This window comes from Lissotriton vulgaris, chromosome 9 (genome assembly GCF_964263255.1).
Source record: "Lissotriton vulgaris chromosome 9, aLisVul1.2, whole genome shotgun sequence".
In the NCBI taxonomy this organism is placed as follows: domain Eukaryota; kingdom Metazoa; phylum Chordata; class Amphibia; order Caudata; family Salamandridae; genus Lissotriton; species Lissotriton vulgaris.
Window position 1 is genome coordinate 1,150,060,724 of NC_141697.1, and position 17,460 is coordinate 1,150,078,183.

Consider the following 17,460-nt stretch of genomic DNA (forward strand, 5'->3'; position numbering starts at 1 on the left):
ATGTTTACATTGACTTTGTTTGATCTTCTGCCAGGATTTGTCCTACTTAGGGAGGTATATTTTACTTGCGCTATTGAAAGTACACTATATTTATTTTTTCTTATTGTTGCCGGCAGATGTTGGCTTTTTTCCCAATGGCCTGCTGCTTCTTTAGGGATTACAATGTTTCTTGCAGTATTGCTACCAAAGGGAACACAATGTACCCGAGCATCTTGTCACTCATGAGGTGCCAAATTTTACTTACACTTCAGAAGAGTGTAACAAGATTCCTTCGTGATAGTTCCTTCTCAGTGGAGATATATTATCTCACACCTGTTCACTTGTTGATGGATTGAGTTGTGGCTGTGCGGACAAGCTATACTTGGTCTTGGCTTTGTGTATTATCGGTCTAAATGTGTTGCAAGCACTAATGAAACATGCCTAAGTGGAAACTCTCCATTGTACATATATTTATACAATATTTAAAATGTTTAGTTCAGCTACATCGGGTCTACATTAGTTTTGGTTTTCAGTTTAAAAAAATAGCACATAATAAAAAAACACCTGAAATAATTAAAAGTGAAAAATCTAATCTTAAAATAATGCTGATAAACCAGCGATAAGTTCCTTGGTGCATGTGTTTCTTGCATAAATTAGGCCTGATGTAAATATAAAAAGAGTATGTGAATGACTTGTAAACTGCAGTTTTAGTTTTAGTAGATTTCCTTGTTAAAGGGAATTTGAAAATCCCAGAAATCTACACAATACATTTCCAGATCTGCACTCTAATGCATGCATATTCTAAATTGCAAATGTACAATCCACAGGATTAGGGGAAAGAGAAAAGTACATTCAGATGTATGTTTTATCTTTATTTATTTTAGATTAGCTTCATTTTGGATAAGAATTGCCTTTAAGAATATTTTTGAAATGTCTTTCTTTATGGTTGTTCCCAAAAGTTCCGTAGGCTACGCGCTTACAATTCTCTTGAAAGTTTTTTACATCTGTGCCCAAAAATGTCCTGATATCTTGATTATGTGAACTAGGATGTCATTTGCAGATTCATTTAGGTGTGTATGTTTACCCTAAATTAGGCTCTAGCAGCTGATAAGTACTTGTTCATTCTTTGCAAATAAATTCCATAAAATACTGTGCATTAAAGTGCATTCACACTGGATAATAAGCGACAATAGTCTTCGCAGTATGAGTCTCATTGAGGGAACATCTGTCTCAAACTGAATCAGAGGGCAATATCAAGAAATCAGTATCAACCTGTGTTTCAATGCTTAATTACATTCTTCATTTAGCACTGTTATAACATCCGAAAATTCATCACTGAGGAAAGAATTTGTAGGTATCTTGAATATGAGTCATCTATAGAACATTTTGCCCATATGCAGAAATACCCCTTATTGTCTTGCACACTAAGTAGCTTCCCTTAGCTCTGTCATCTTAGATTTTGTAAATGAGAATTTATCTTTCTCTTATTCCACTTGAGTCATGTTAAAGTCAGAGGGGCTCATTGTTTATATATTTTGTACATACAGAGGGGCTCATTGTTTATATGTTTTGTACATTGCAACCAACAACATGTTAAATATCGTACTGTTTTCAGAAACAGTTTGCTACTGCAATCTGATGTACAGTTCCCTTAGCAAACAATAAATCTGTGCTAGTCTAAGAGGAAACGAGTCAAACTTCTACAGCCGTAAAATATTTTGCCCTGTATTTTAGATTAATAAAAGCAAAGTCCAACTATAGGTTGCATGATATTGTAAGAGGTAGTAGGTTGCCAGGTGCACAGAGTAATGTTTTTTACAGAGAAATAGAAGCAGTTCTGAAAAGCACATACTACAGAGACACATACCTGTGTTTTCATCAGTATTAACAAAATACTTCAGTTAACATTCTGAAGGGACAGTTCCATTATGTGGAAATGTGTCACTGTATTCTGAAATTTGGGTGGTTATGTAGGAAGAGTGTAATGTGACCCGTGACGGATAGTGAATTACAAAACCAGAATTCGGTGTTGAGGATATAGGACACCAATGGATTACAAAATATCAAGACCCAGGAGTTCTTCTGAATTGAACTGTTTCGTCAACGTGATGATAGTGTTCCAACATTAGCAACGTATGAAGTGATGTATATAATGATTTATTAACAATTGCTAAAAATGAACTACAACATATATACATGGCTGTTAATGAGGTGGTTGAGACCTAGGTATTTACATGCAGTCAAAAGTAAATATATGCATAATTCAGGACACTTTGTTTAGGTTTCAAGGTTATAAGTGCACATTCTAGACATCTGGGAATGGAGCAGCTTACACATTTGGACGTTTAAAGACAATGGAGGAAGGGAAAGAAAAGTGGCAATGTAGAAAAGTACTTAAACAAAGTATTAGTGATAAAAGCTTATTGCAAAAACACATATAATGCCAGTACAAATGCCACAAAGATCTGTTTGTTAGGAGAAAGCATAATAAATATTGTGTCCAAAGATACCAATGATATGTAGGGCTAAGAGGGCAATGTACCAAATTCCCAGGGCTCTGGAGTGTAGCTAGAGCAAGGTGCCTGTGGCAAGTGCTTTCCACCCACTACAAAGGATTGTTTTGAATCTCTCACTGAGTGGTTGTTATTCATTTGTTTTACTTAATATATAAGTTTCATTAGTTTAAAGACCAAATAATCATCAAACATGTTGATTGATGAAACATTGTGAAAGAGTAACATGATAGCACTAGAAGGCTCTAAAAAAATTGTAGTTATAACCAAGTACATCATTTCAAAGGTAAAAAAAGTGTTTCCAAATTTTTATCCAACTTCTGAGCCTTAATAATCTATTGGTATAAAACATTCAGCCGTCAATTGAAGATTTAGTTAATTTAGAAGCCCATACTAGTGGCACTAAGGAAATAAGAGGAATTGCCTTCAAGTGCATATTTCTTTCTCAGCCCCAGCACCCTTCCCGAACCCCTTTCCAGGGAATTCACTAATTTGCTGTAAGATATATAAGGACATCATCAGTAATTAATGTGATTGCATCAGCATGCTAATAGCAAACAGAGGTTACAAAGATATTTAAAGTAGAGTATGTCTTTTACAAGGTGGACAACAAATGTATTTTAGACTCTAAAGGGATCCTTAGGTCAGAGTGTTGTCAAGCCACTCTATCTATTGGTCTTGCCCCTAAACAATGGAATAATGTTGTTATAACTTAGGGCTTTGAAGCAACTGTTAAAAAAGACAGATATTTGTCTCTGTTTGGTTGAGCTTTAAATTATTTACATGAGAATAAATGGGAAGGTCGTTGAACATTTTTTGCAAACCTAACATAGTCCGATCGCTAAACAGGGACCATCAACGTAATGTAACGTCCTTACCGTCGACCCTAGAAGAGGTAGAAACAATTGCACCTTTCTTATTTATGACATGATTGGGACAAATAGAAGAAATGCACTTCTTCCTCCCCCGCTGCCTTCTGTTTCAGTAATCAAACGTGCAAACCTTGAATAGTGTTGAGATTAAAAAGTGAAATTTCTCTCCTCTGTGTTTCCTGTCCTAAACCAGAATTATATATAAAAAAAATGATATGTAGATACAAATGATGTTCCGAGTATCCAAGATATTTGGTTAAGAAGATCCTACTATGAATGACATTACCCTTTTCCATGCAGGCATCCCCAAATTTCCTAATGATTGGATTGCTCCAGAAGAGGTAGAGGAGGGAGACCCTGTGGTGCTGCACTGTGATCCTCCCGAGGGCATCCCACCCCTGCACATTTACTGGATGACCATTGGTAAGATGCAGTTTCATAAAAAGAATGCCAATTGTGTGCTAGAGTAATTTTGGAGTGTTTCCCAGAGTGGAGATTGCTTAAATCAAAATGTTCTCGGATTGGAGTATTGTTCCAGTGGGAAAATATTTTGCTAAGTGTGTGTGTTCATGTGTGTGTATTTGTGTATGTGGTGTGAATTTGCTTTATGTGGCCTAAGAAATCTTGCAGGGCATACAGGGTTTGCCTGCTCTGTGATTTGTTTACATTACTGTTTCCTTTGCAGGATATATATGTGCACTGTCCATCCTGGAACATGCGTGGTGTATTACTATGACAGTAATTAGTTTGTGTGGTGGATACGGAAGTTGTTTTACTTTCTGTGATTTGTAATGATTGCCCTTTGAGTACTAAAAAATCAACCACATTGACCACTTGTCCCATGTTAATTTAATGAATTGTGAACATCAACGCCATGCACAGCAGTGCCAAATCCCACACAATATCCACCAGTGCACGTGAACCTCTCCTTGACATGGAGGTCCCTTCAGTCCTGAGCCTCTTTGCTGACGCCTTCCGCAGTGTTATTACTCACTGTGATGATGTTTGTGCAATGAATGAAATACTCACATCAGAGAATTCATTCATTCATGAAATCTTTATTTCGACATTTTTCAGTCATAAAAGATTACTGTAAAAACAGTATAGATAAAAAGCATAAAATTAATTAGATTAAAATGAATTTGTCATGAAATGTACACAGTCACTGTATAAAATCACCCCTGGGTGCCGCTGTAGTAAGAGAGGTTTTTTGTACCACATTGCTAAAAGGAATTTTGAAAGTGCGAAAACTATATGTGGTGATGTATCTGTCTTAAGAACTCTCAGTGCTACAGAGCATTTATCAAAACCCAAGTTCTTGCATAGGGGTACAAGCCAGTACTTTCTAGCTTTCCTATAGGCAGGGCAAAAGAAGAGCATATGCATTTCGTCCTCCTGGGACGCACCACACCCAGGGCAAGATTTGCTCATGGAAGACGACCACTTGCCTACAAATACCCCTAACGGTAGTGATCCGTGCCTCCATTGAATGTATAACTTCCTTGCTCCTACTCGGTAGATAACATTCAAAAACTCCTCAAAGGCAGAAGAATGTTTGAGTGTTAAAAAGGTTATTGTCAGGGAGCCAGCTTTAGTAGCTTGCAACCATTTATTCTGTTTATAGTCCATAAAAGATTTTGCAAGCATTTTGCCGGAGACCCCCCTGCATGCCTGTTCTGGATCGTACCAGAGAATTAAAATTGAAATAAATGTTACCTTGCCATCAATATAACACAAAATACCTCTGTGAACAATTGTTATACACCTGCCTGGACAACATATGCAGTGTAGCTATGTTCTAAGTCATTGTATAGCTTATGTTTTTACGCCACACAATTTCTGTACGTGATGCATTGGTGCTCTGTGAGTCCTTTGTATGAATGCTCAGCGGTTGAAGTTTGCTGGTCTGTTTTTCGTGTGAATTTTACTGTACAATGTGTGTTATGTCTTTATTGATGCTTTGTGAGTAATGAATTGATCTAGTGCTTCGGTGGTCGGTGCTATACCTCTTGGAGTTCTGGATAGTTTAGTACTGTGATTGGTGGAAGGTTGTTATACAGTTTGTTGGGTATGTTTGTCTACTGTGAGTGGTGCAGTTTTCCTCTGTGTGGATAGTGAGCACTTCTATACCATCTGATGGGTACATTGCTGCTCTGCTGCTGTGTGACTCGACAGGGCTACAGTTATTTGCTTGGTAAATCAATTCTTGAGTGGTATCTATTGTTCTTGTGTGCTGATTGAACATAGCTGTCCAGATTGTGTAGGATAGAAGCTGTCTGCATATGGTTTACTGTGGTCCTTTTTCAATGTTAACTTCTCTGAGCATTCATTCCTGAATTTTTCAATGTCAACTGCTCTGAACATGTATTCCTGCGAAGGCAGTGCCACCATTACACATGGCAGCTAAGTAATTATTTCTCCTCAGATCTGGTTCACATTCCACAGGACGAGCGAGTGTCCGTCGGCCTGGATGGGAATCTCTACTTTGCGAACACAGAGAAGGACGACAGCCGAAGTGATTATTGCTGCTTCGCGGCTTTCACCAGGATACGGACCATTGTCCAGAAGAATGCCATGTCCCTGACCGTCAATGCCAGTAAGATACAGGGGGATCACTGCAGAACCTAAGGGACCAGGGTTGAATGAGGAGGCACAAGGTGCACATAGTGGAGAGTAAGAGAAGACCCCTGGTAAACATATCCCATCCCATCAGGCAAAGGTCACTTTCCTCTAATGATGGATTTGTGTTGGGAAACCCTTGATACTTGCACTATTCATGTCCTGCGACCATAGTCAAGGGGTCGTATGTGGTTCACGCTATGCCTTATTCACTGTATCATTTAAGTAGTTGCCTGTACTTCATGGGCTTGGCTATAACTGAATACATTAGTTTTGCTTTCTTTGCAAACATTCTCTGGTTTGGATAGCGCAAGAATGCTGTATGCCCTGAAACCCCTCTACTGAGCCAGCTCCTCGCAGACAAAGGATCAGCGAGGGAAACCAGCCAGAAAACATCTGTTCTTCTCTGTGATTTTTATTAATTATTTGTGACCTTTTGTCGTGTGTGCTTAAATCTCTTATTTATGGGATTTATCCGCTTCTCTCTGTTCGGTAAAACAATTGCTTTCCTCCAGGCAGCAGAGGGAATTTAATTTAGGTAATTATGGAAAGTGCCCGCCCCCCGCCTCCCTGCTCATCAGTTTCAGCTTAGATTGGGCCTTCCCCAGCTGGAACAGGGGCAGCCTGGGGACTCGGCGGGTCCATGGGAACACTGCAGACCTGTGTGGCTGTCAAGGCATCCACTTTCACAAGGAAGACCTGTCTGTGTTCCTTCTGATGAGACTTGTTAGGGAACCCCAGGGCCACAGGTCCCCAAAGTCTGCCAACATATTCAAAGAGAAAGTGTAGAGAAATCTCCAACGCAATAATCCCAGCCTCCCTCTCCTTTCGTTTTTGATCACATGAAAAGTTCGATATCTTAAGTCGGCACATGAATCCCTCTCCCTTCTCTTTCCGTGTCTATTCTCAGCTCATTTTCTGACCTCCTTTGTTTTCTTCTCTCCGCACCCTTTCTTGTTATGTCATTCCACTCATCTCTTATTTTCACTGCTTCTCCTCTCCCAACTTCTGTTATGCTTTCTCACATTTTTTTTGTCAGTTATCCATGCTGCCCTCATTATCCTAACCCTTCCTCGCAGTTTACATTTCTTATACTCCTTTCCACTCATTTTTCTCCTTTTTGTCACGATCTTTTTTTTCTGCACTTCATTTGTGTTTAATACGCAAGTTCAGGCCCCTTCTCCCACATGCATGTTTTGTCTTTGCATTTATTTTCACCGTGGTATCCATTTTCATTTTCTTTCGTACCTAAGTCCGTAGTCACCTTTTCCATCTCCAGTGCCCTCGGGTTGTATTTCCTTTATTTATTCACCTCTTCATTACTGCTACGACTTTTTTTCTATTCATATAAATCACTGCCCCATTTTGTTCTTAGCTCCCTTTTGCTCTGTTTCTTCTTTTGTTCCTAATGTACGGCTGTCCCCTCACATGTTTGCTTTACTCTATTACAGGGATCCTTTACTCTCTCTGTCCAGCCTTCTCTGTCTTCCCCATTCCTCCCCGTGACTCCCCACCACACCTCAGTCTGTGCATTCTCTTCTGCTAGGTCTTATCCTCATCTGTCAAATTCAACCCTTGTTTCAACTTTCTTAGCCCCTTTCCGTAGATCTCTGTCCTTACAGAGGAGTTTCCAGTACCCTCTTTTCCTCTTCATCCACTCTGTTTCTACCCTCATTCCACTGTGTCCTCCTGTTTCTGCCTCTTCCGGCTGATCCCTGCCCTATTAAGCCCTCTCATTGAATGTGTTTCTTAAGTTACCTTTGCCCCATTCCTGTCTTCGTCTACTCTTGTCTTCCTCTTTACTCTGTGATATTTGATTCACCCTCCCTCTACTTCCCAGGATCTAACACCGGCATCTTCTTTTTCAAATTTACAAATCCTTCTCCCGACATTGTTTTCTTTGTCACTTTTGCTCTCCTTTCATACATTTCAGAAAATCATCGCCTATGCCAATATCATGCCACTCCCATAACTATTTTCTCTCGTGAATCTAATGTTTTACCCCTGCTGCTATCGAACTAGGCCATTGAATACGACAATGGGATGTATTGTTACTGTTTTATTTTTCTGAAATGCTAAGGCTTGCATAATTTACAAAACATTGAGTATCTGCTGATGTTTTTATTTATGGCACGTGCACCATATTTGGCCCAAGTAAGTGCGTCTATTTTTGAAGGCTTGTAGCCTTTTAACATTGTTATTCAGCTCCTTAGGTGAGAAGAGGTAATAGCAGGCAAGAGTCAGAAAGCAGGTTAGTAGTTTCCTGCTCTAGTGGATTGCCATCATTCTATTCACAGAGGTGGTCCAAAGGCTCCTAGAGGTTCCCTTGCCTCTCCTTATATAGCTTTTGCCACCTTCGAGTATTAACCTGGCTACATGAGTATTACTCAATGGGTCAATTCTAAATGCTTTTTCTGGGTGGATAGAAAAAAGTGAGCACATTTTTAAAGTTTCCCTTAAGGATCCTTTCAGTGGACCCAGGGTCAATGGTTATAACTCAATGTGGTAGGCGTGCTGGTGAAGGCCTGGCACAATGTGAAAAGTTACATTTTGGATTCAGCTATTTCATGGAATCCAGTACACTCCAGTGGGGGCTAGCTGTAGGAAATGAATGAAGAGGGTACAGCCTTGGATTTGCGCAACCCGTTTTTCGTGAAGACGATTTATGTTGAACAAGGGATCCAGGTTCGCAAAGTACCTCCAGTTGCTGAACCAGAATGTCCATTCCGCTTGCTTTTTTTGTTTTGGGTTTCTTACTGTGACTTTCCTTCTCAGGAGGGAATACACATGAATGATGTTCCCCAGCAGTCGAAGAGCGCTTTAGAAGGTTCTGGTGATGTGTTTTGGCGTGGATGACATTGTAATCTGTGGCACTTTTTACATGAGACCAAAAAAGTGTCAGATCACAGATCAGTTCATTGTATTATAAAGGCAATTTGCGATGATTACATTACTCCCCAAAGGGTTTCAAATGTGCTTTTCCTGTAGTTCCAAGTTGTTAGACTTGTATTGCAGCTCTTGCGAAATGTTGCATTGTCAAATGACGCAGTTAAGCACATCACTTTTCCTAGCACTAGCTCAATCAGGATTTTTGTACTGTCGTGCTGCCTTTCTGTCACTGCACCTACAGGCAACGGATCAGGTGTTTAAACTTCTTTCCTTGCAGTCTCATGGTCTGGGCAGGCAGTTCCTTTGTTCTCTCCGTGTTAGAAAGATGAGGCACTTCTGGCTCAAGAGTTTTTAAAAATACAGTACTCTGTCTTCCTTTGAAATGCAGGATATGTCTTGTGTAGCTGATAATAGTGTCAGGGAAATTGCCTAGTCCTATTGTAAGAAAACTAAAACCTGGCACCATGTTCCACCAAAGTTCATCCCACTTCGACCCCCTACGTTATAGTGACTTCTGAGACCATTTGTAGTAAATGTGCTCTTTACTCTTTTTCCTTCCTGCAAGTCCTTTGCAGGGCCTAACATCTTCGAGCCAGGTACTGGAAAAACCTGTTTCTTAAATTTCAGTGTCGGCTCTATCTGCATCACAGGCATGCATCACACAAATACATGAACCCATTATCCATCTAATGAGACGAATAAACATCCTCTTAAAATCACAAAATGTTGTCCTCTATCAAGTTCAAGTTCAAATATTCTTAAATCGGTCAGCAACCTGACCATAAAAGTGCATATTAAAACAAATAATGACTTATTGCCTGAGTAATCCAATTTAGCACTGTATAGTAGATTGTTGGACACTCAAGATGTTGTAGAATCAATAAACCTTCTTGGTGTTTTTTAAGACCTATTTCTGATAAAATTGGACATAAAAAACGGGTTCTGAAATCGGAGTATAAAGTACAAAATAACATAAACTTCTTAATGGACTGTGTTAACATACCATCGCATAGATAGCAGGGAAAAAAACATACCAAGTCTCAGAAAGGGGAAATACCACTAAAAAATGGCGGATTAGATTGACTCTGTGAGCTGGAGCCTTTTTTCCAAGATATATAGGGCTCCATCACTTCGCAGATGGACAATGGAGTGTATGAATAAACAGTAACCATATCTGAAACTTTCCTAATTCTCCTCTTATCTCTGTGGTCATAGCATATGTCTTTTACCATGGTCTTCGCACGTGTGGTTATCTCACTGAGGAGACTGGATCATCCTAGGTACTTGATCCATGGGATCGCTAGCATATTTGTCTGTTTCAGGCAATCCTCCACAATTTCGGGAGTTCAACTTAACTCTGGGGTGGGCCAAGTTTTAACTCACAGCATGATGGGTGAAAAGCTCAGCCTGTCTTCTGAGAAATCTAGACCCATTTTGTTACGAGTTACGACATTAAAGGTGGATCTGGAGAGTCCTAAAAGCCTAGTTAAAAACCTATGTTATACTACTTAAATGGTCTTTCAAGGCATATGCCCCTACATTCCAGCACCGTATGTGCCCACAGATTTGACTTTATATATAACATGGTCAATTCTTTGGGAGGTTTATGTCCAAAATTATTCACAAATCTGAACAGAGATTCACATACCGCCTCCATCGCGTGGGATTTGTGGGCGAATAAATGGTCCCGTCTCAGGTTGGCTCTAAATAAAATATCCAGATGGCCTTCTATCAAAGTTTCAGCCTATAGGGGTAGCATTTGTTAGAGTCATCAAGTTTAATGACATAAAATCACAATCGAAAACGGTGCATGCATCAATTTAATACCATTTCCAAAATGTAATTTGTCACCATTAAGATGTAGAAGTAGATCTGCAAGCTCGTGTCTGCATCATGTTTCATCTGTAAGGACACACCAGGCGCATGTTGTATTAGAAAAATGATAGTCATTCCGTGTCAATTTATAAGTTACATTATGCATGGCTGTAATTTGTTTTAGGTTCTAAGCCTTTTTACTACAATCCACTTTTACGTGGATGATTTTCATTTTACTTAATAAAAGGAGGGTTGGGAAAATGTACAGTTTCCACATTCCTATGTAGTCTAATATGTATGTCTAGGCCAGTTAAATACTAGAGTGTTGTAGAGGGGATGTTACCATAGTTTCCTTGAGCTCTGGGCCATCTTTCAAGCCTTGGATGTTATGATAGTATTGGAACAATATACTATCAAATAGATTTAGTTATCATGTATTGCTTGGCTGAAGTCTTCGGAGAAATGGGGTGGAATGGACAGCATGTTTCTCACTGGAGTGATTTGATTCCCAATTTAAAGCCATCTGGTTGGAAAGTTGTGATTCTTTGTAATTAAACCAAACAGTTCTGTCCCCCTCGCCAACCTTTGCTCTTTTGAAGATAATCTTTATTCTTTCCACTCATTTCTCCCAAGTCCTTATCTTTTTTGCCCAGTTCTCTTTTTTCCTTCCTCTCAGACTAACACTCTATCAGCCCTTTTTTAGTCGTATGATATATCTCACATTCCTGCCTATTTTTGTTTTTGTTGACTTTGCACATTTCATGCTGTCTCCTTGCACTCATCTGCCCTCATCCCCAATGGTCCTTCTTTCCCTCCACTTTTGTGTGCTTTTCTAAAAATCCTGCCTTTCCTCATCCTGCTGGTTTTCTTTCTAGCCTACATTTTGTATTGAGGATGTTCGGCCAACAGACCGCTTCATGTTTTGAGTTATTCCATACTCATTGTTTCATTTGTGTTGCTTTTTTGTTCTGTTTCAGTTGAGCATGATAACTCCTCCCACTCCGCCCATGCCGCCCGCACCAGGGGTGAGTGCCAGAAATGAAACTTCATGTATGAGACTAGAACTTCAGAACATTGTTTGATCCTTTCCTGGCTTGATGTGGCACAGTGGCCTGCGGTTTCTGTTCTGACCTTCTCTGGTACACACAGCTCTACAGAACATACATCTAAACTATTTATTTCAAATGTGTTTGGGATCTCTATAGAACTTCTAGTGCTTATAGTGTGCCACTGCAGATTTACAAGTATTGATGGTACCTCAGCTAGGCACTAGCACTGCCTAAAATGCGTCGTAGCACTATACGCTATTATCCGAATCTTCTAACTGAAAATGTTTGTCATAAAGTAGAAAATTGGTGGATCTCTTTCTTTAAAAGTAATAGTACTACAGACAATAACCAATACTCGATTACAATTATTTGAAGTACTGTAGAAAGTTCAATGATTGCTCGTCCATATGGGCATCAGGTCTCAACCCTCTGTTTTTGCCCCATTTGAATTATACCAATACCAAATAATATCCAATTATTCACTTTTGGTATAATAAATAAAATGTCGACCCTTGTTGGGAGTAAAGGTCAGCATACAACCTCTGTGATGGTGGCACAGGTGCATAAGGGAGGCTGCGCCAGCCATGAGACACGTTGTCATAGTTGGTGAAGTCCTTACCCTTGTCTCAGGGCTCTGATGCGTCTAGGTGTCAACCCATGGGTGAGCTGCTTCACCAATGCCGTTGGCTTTTGCCCTGTAGTGTCCAGTGCTACCTGTCAATCAGACTCAACTCACTCTCTACCATTCTATCATGTGGTGGGGTGGAATTAGAAGCTTCTCTGACCTCACTCAACCGTGTGACTAGATGGGAGAGGATGAGATGAAGAAGCAAGAGACTGAAAGCTGGTCTCAGCTTTCATTTTTCTGCTCAAGATCCTGATTCGGGAGGGAGCCATGCCCCTCCCCAAGCGTCCATGCACCAGCGGCTGAGATGCGGCAGCAGACCGGTGCGGACCACTGAGGGGCAGTGAAAATGCTCTCATGTGTCGGTTTGTATGCATGGTGGGAAAAGCTGTGCGTGCCAGTGTGTGTTAATGTGTGATGGTGAGTGAGTGAATGCGCTTGTTAGTGAAACAGTCTGCATGTGAATGAGACAAGAGGTGAATGTGCGAGTGAGCAAAGTGTGTGAATAGCACTATATGAGTGAACATGTGAGTGAGACAGCATGTGCATGTGTGAATGAGAGTACATTAGCGATATAGTGTGGGTGATGCGGTGAGTGAACATGTGAGTGATCAGTGTTTGAAGGAGGCAGTGTGCGACTGAGACATTGTCAGGGTGAGACTGTGAGTGAGGCAGTAAGAGTGAAATATTATTTGAGCAGGTGAGTGAGACAGTGCATGAGTGTGTGCATGCATGTGGGTGTATGTGCAAGTGAAAGTGAATGAGAGTGACTGATAGGCAACGTGCCTGGGAATGGGTGAAAGCTAGGTAATCAGTGAGCGAGATTGAGTCAGTGAGAATATGAGGGACTAAGTGATAGTAAGACTGGTAGAGTTTGTGAGTGCAAGTGAGTTTGAGTGAGTGAGAATGAACCAGTACGACAGAGTTTGAGGTAGTGTTAGTTAGAATGAATATGAGTGAGTGAATGTAAGTGAGCATGAGCTAGCAACATTGTGTGTGTGTGTATCTTAGCATGTGAATGAGCTTACATGTCTGCTGCTGGCTCAGACATATTTGAGGCAATTCTTGACATAAGAGGTCCTGTGGCAAAATGGTGGCCCTGGCATGCTACAGGTAATTCTTGGTATAAGGATCACACATGGCAAAAATGGTTGGACTGACATATTAGAGGCCGTTCTTAGAATAATGGGCACTCATGGCAAAAATGCTTTCACCGGCAGACTAGAGGTAATTCTTGGCATTCAGGACACCCACAGCAAGATGAAGGTGCTGGCATGCTGGATGCAGTTCTTCGTACACAATGTTAGTCGTCCCATACTGAATTCATTTCTTGGCATTAGCAATAGTAGGCATGGCATAGGGGGAGGTTGGGCAGGTAACCATGGCAAAATGCTGGCCCTGACATACTCGAGGTAATATTTGACATTTGGGTCACAAGCAGGATAGAAAGTCATCCGAGGGAATATGCTAGCACTTACATAATATATGCTGTAGAGTGTTTGAGTCTATGTGTTAGTACTTTTCTCGGTTTCTCAGATACACCGTTATCTATTCCAGGATTTATTGTTACAAGTATTTCAAAATTAGTAAATTATGCCTGGTTCTGCGGTACTATTTTCTTTTGTGCGGGGACTTTGGCTTCCTAGGCTCTGTTGTGAATAGTTTAAAGTATCTGGCTTTTTGTTAAAGTGTTAAAGTGCCAAGAGAGGTGCCTGAATGATTTGATGCCTCTAAAGGTCTTCTTTTGATGGTTTACTGTCTCAGGAAATCTTATGTGAATGGGTTTCCTCGGTATGCACCTGTTACAACGCATTTTTTACAACGCACTACCACTACAACGCAGGCATTACAACGCATACCATTACAACGCATTGCGCTGGGGGGCGCTCTAGGATAAGAGGTAAGTTTAATTTACTATCCAACACCTTCCCTAGGGTCCACGGGGACTAGAGTTAGAATAGTAAATTATACTTACCACTATCCAGCACCCCAAAGCGCTATGCGTTGTAATGGTATGCGTTGTGAATACCGCGTTGTAATGGTATGCGGAGTAAAAGTATGCGTTGTAACGTCATACATCCGGTTTCCTCAGTCTGCTTTGCAAAATAATGTTAAGGAAACACACCCTATAAAAGCGTCCCTTTTCCATGATTGTAGTCTCTGCCTTTTTCTTATGAACTACTACCATTGAGGCAGTGATCTTCGGTTTTTAACTAAATGTAGACGGGCTGAGTTTCATCTCAGTTTCTCCTTTTATAGAATAAGAGCATTCTAATGTGTCAGGCTTGGGAGAGATCCTGTGAGCTCTGGTTTGGTCATGCATAGGTGATGCTCAAACAGGGCTCTCAAGTGGGAAAGATGCACCCTCTGGACTCTATTCATGTAGAGTGCATATTCAAGGGGATTCAAGGAAGTTGTGCGTCCCTGGCTTGGTTTTGGGTTATCTGCATAATCCAAGCTGGTTTGAGAAGGTCTGATAAAGGCTCACATCCACATCTCGAACTCAAATGAAATGCACATGCATAGTTTTTACTTATGTGAGTGTCAAACTACAGAGCATCATTTTTGGCACAGCAGAACACACAGTCTCACTATCTTTTCTTTTGCAGCTAATTTCCTTAAGGAGAGACGGCCAAATATGTTGACACCGCGTGGAAGCCTCTCTACGGTAGTGATCATCAAAGGTTCCACCCTGGTCCTTGAGTGCATTTCTGAAGGCTTGTAAGTCTCTCCCCGTCATTTCATTCTGTCTTTATGTGCAAATAAAGTTTATTATTTGGCAGAATCAACGATGCCATGTTGTACTCTTAAGTATTGTGATAGCATGAGTAAATATCAGACTGCTCTATTATGATTCAATGCTGCACAGTGATAACTTGACTCAGTTATGTACAGTGATAGCTTTGTCCATGATATATAATCATACGTTGAGCCACTTTTGTACTCTAAAAAGCTAAATCAATGTTGCCCTGAACTATACTGAAGTAACTGATTGCTTTATGCTAGGTTAATACTGTGTTCTGATAGTCTATCACAAAACGGTAGTGTGGTATGCAGCTAGTATAGCCTCAACAGACTCAAAGTGCTTATTGTGATGGCCTGTTTCGGTTGCACAAAACCATAGTACTTTCTAAGTCTGGCAAAGCCAAAGTTGCCTATAACTTGCTGTATAAATATGTTGAATTAATGTTGTATTGTGTTACGATGCTAAGTGATGAGTATACACGTGGTGGATTAGTAAAGAAAACATTCAGCTCCAAGATGTATCCATCAGTTGAGTCACACTCAGCCAGCAGCAGCAAGAGAACTCTCTTTCCATGGTATGGATGGATACCGCTTACAGCCATCAACAGCCTCCTTGTAGGTTTGCCTGATGCATTTCGAAAGCTCCTCAGCTTTCTCTTCAGAGGCTTTTCAAGGGAAGGATGCGTGCATATGACGTTCCCATTTAGCTACTGCACTCCCTCCAAATGGATGGTCATATGGAACTGTGCATTATGGGAACTATAGTTCTTAATTGATCATCCCCCTAATAGTTGCCCGTATTATACTCTGTTAATAATAGGTCACAAAGACCCCGCAAGTGGGCCCGTCCTTAGTAAAAACAACATTAGGCTGATTCAAAGCTATAAAGAGAAAGTCTGAATCAATGATGGTTCTTTTTTGTCTGATCTTATTGGTTGGTGGCAAACTTTGGTTATTGCTAGTGGTTCATGATTGTGCTTATTAGGACTGTAATACCACATTGCAGTTGATGTGAACATCGTCCCATATACTGTGGAATATGAAGTTATAACAATATATATAAATGTTCAGTAAATAGAACTGCTTGTAAATGGAACACTGTAAGTGGTGATCACTACTAGACCTAGACAAACCTATTTGCTCCAATAACAGCCTTCTGGATTTTCAGGTGATTCAGAGATTTGTAGGTTCAAACATTTCCAAAGTTCATCGGATCGAGTGTGGAAAGCATTTAACATTTTAACATTTCTTTAAAAAAAATACTTGGGGAGATAAGATCCTTACTGCTGAGTATGGGCAATTTAATAACCTTAGGGGGGTGTATGCCTCAATTCTAAACTCCCTCCCCTTTTAGTATGTTTGACAGGCTATCTTCTGCACCACAAAATATAGTCCTTCCTATGTGAGAGAGCATTGTTGGGTGGATGTAGGGCCTGGTATTGGAAGTGGGTAGAATTTGATGGAAAGGGTGGGCATCTCATGAGCTCTTGCCACATTCTGCAGGACAACTCGATCCTGTTCCATATGTCACTACTGCAAGACCGGTGGTAGGACCACAGGGCAACCAAAACTTGTCAATATCGCTGTGTTTACTGTTCAATTAAGTTTTTTGTACTACCCTCTGAGAGTATTTTTTCGCCACTGGATATCAGATGTGGTGCTTGAAGGATACTGTTCTGAAATGAAGACCCTTCTATAACAAAAGCGAATAACAACAGTACATCACAAAATATTTTTGCTGCAGTCTTTCGTTGCCTTTCTTCTCAGTAAACCATAAAGACAAAAGCAATTCATGACCTGCATGTTTAGTTATCGTGTACCAGGTATTAAAAAGCTGTATTGTTGCAGTTGGTACTCTAGACAAAACATGCTATTAAATTGAAAACATAAACATCCTGTCCTCTTCACAAATAACATTCGAAATTCAGAATCAACCAACCACACAGAGCATAATTCAATTACTGTAATCATACCCATAGCTCCAGTATCTGACCAGAAGGCTTCCGCAGCACATTCAATAGCAGAATTTTTAAAGCATATACCCTCAAATTAACTGAGTCCAAATGTTTTCTGAAGGCCACCAAGAACACGCACAAACCTGAAACTTGTTGACCCATGCCAATAAGTAAAATAAGAAAGGACACCCAAAAAGGTTAACTTTATTTTCAAACTGTGCACATAGGTTCTAAAAATATAAAATATCATTGAAAATAACAATTCAGTGCCTTCAGTTCATGTTCACTTCATGTTCTCTAAAATATGAAAGAGTACATGAAAAAGGTTATGTTATTTTTAAAACAATCTTTGTTTATTAGTCTTTTGATTATCATATGGGATTTTAGCAAAGATGCATG

The 17,460-nt window shown here is 40.2% G+C and overlaps 1 protein-coding gene across 3 annotated transcripts in view; it reads left to right on the plus strand.

The window, feature by feature from the left end:
- The window catches only part of CHL1 (cell adhesion molecule L1 like), a 449,119-nt gene that overhangs the window by 273,773 nt on the left and 157,886 nt on the right, over nt 1-17,460 (plus strand). For 2 of the 3 annotated variants that reach the window (XM_086939199.1, XM_086939197.1), the window contains exons 5-8: nt 3,665-3,787; nt 5,790-5,960; nt 11,665-11,712; nt 14,971-15,082. In XM_086939199.1, the coding sequence (XP_086795325.1) occupies nt 3,665-3,787; nt 5,790-5,960; nt 11,665-11,712; nt 14,971-15,082 (454 nt within the window). The remainder of the gene's footprint in view (nt 1-3,664; nt 3,788-5,789; nt 5,961-11,664; nt 11,713-14,970; nt 15,083-17,460) is intronic. The other variant, XM_086939198.1, reaches the window with a different exon arrangement.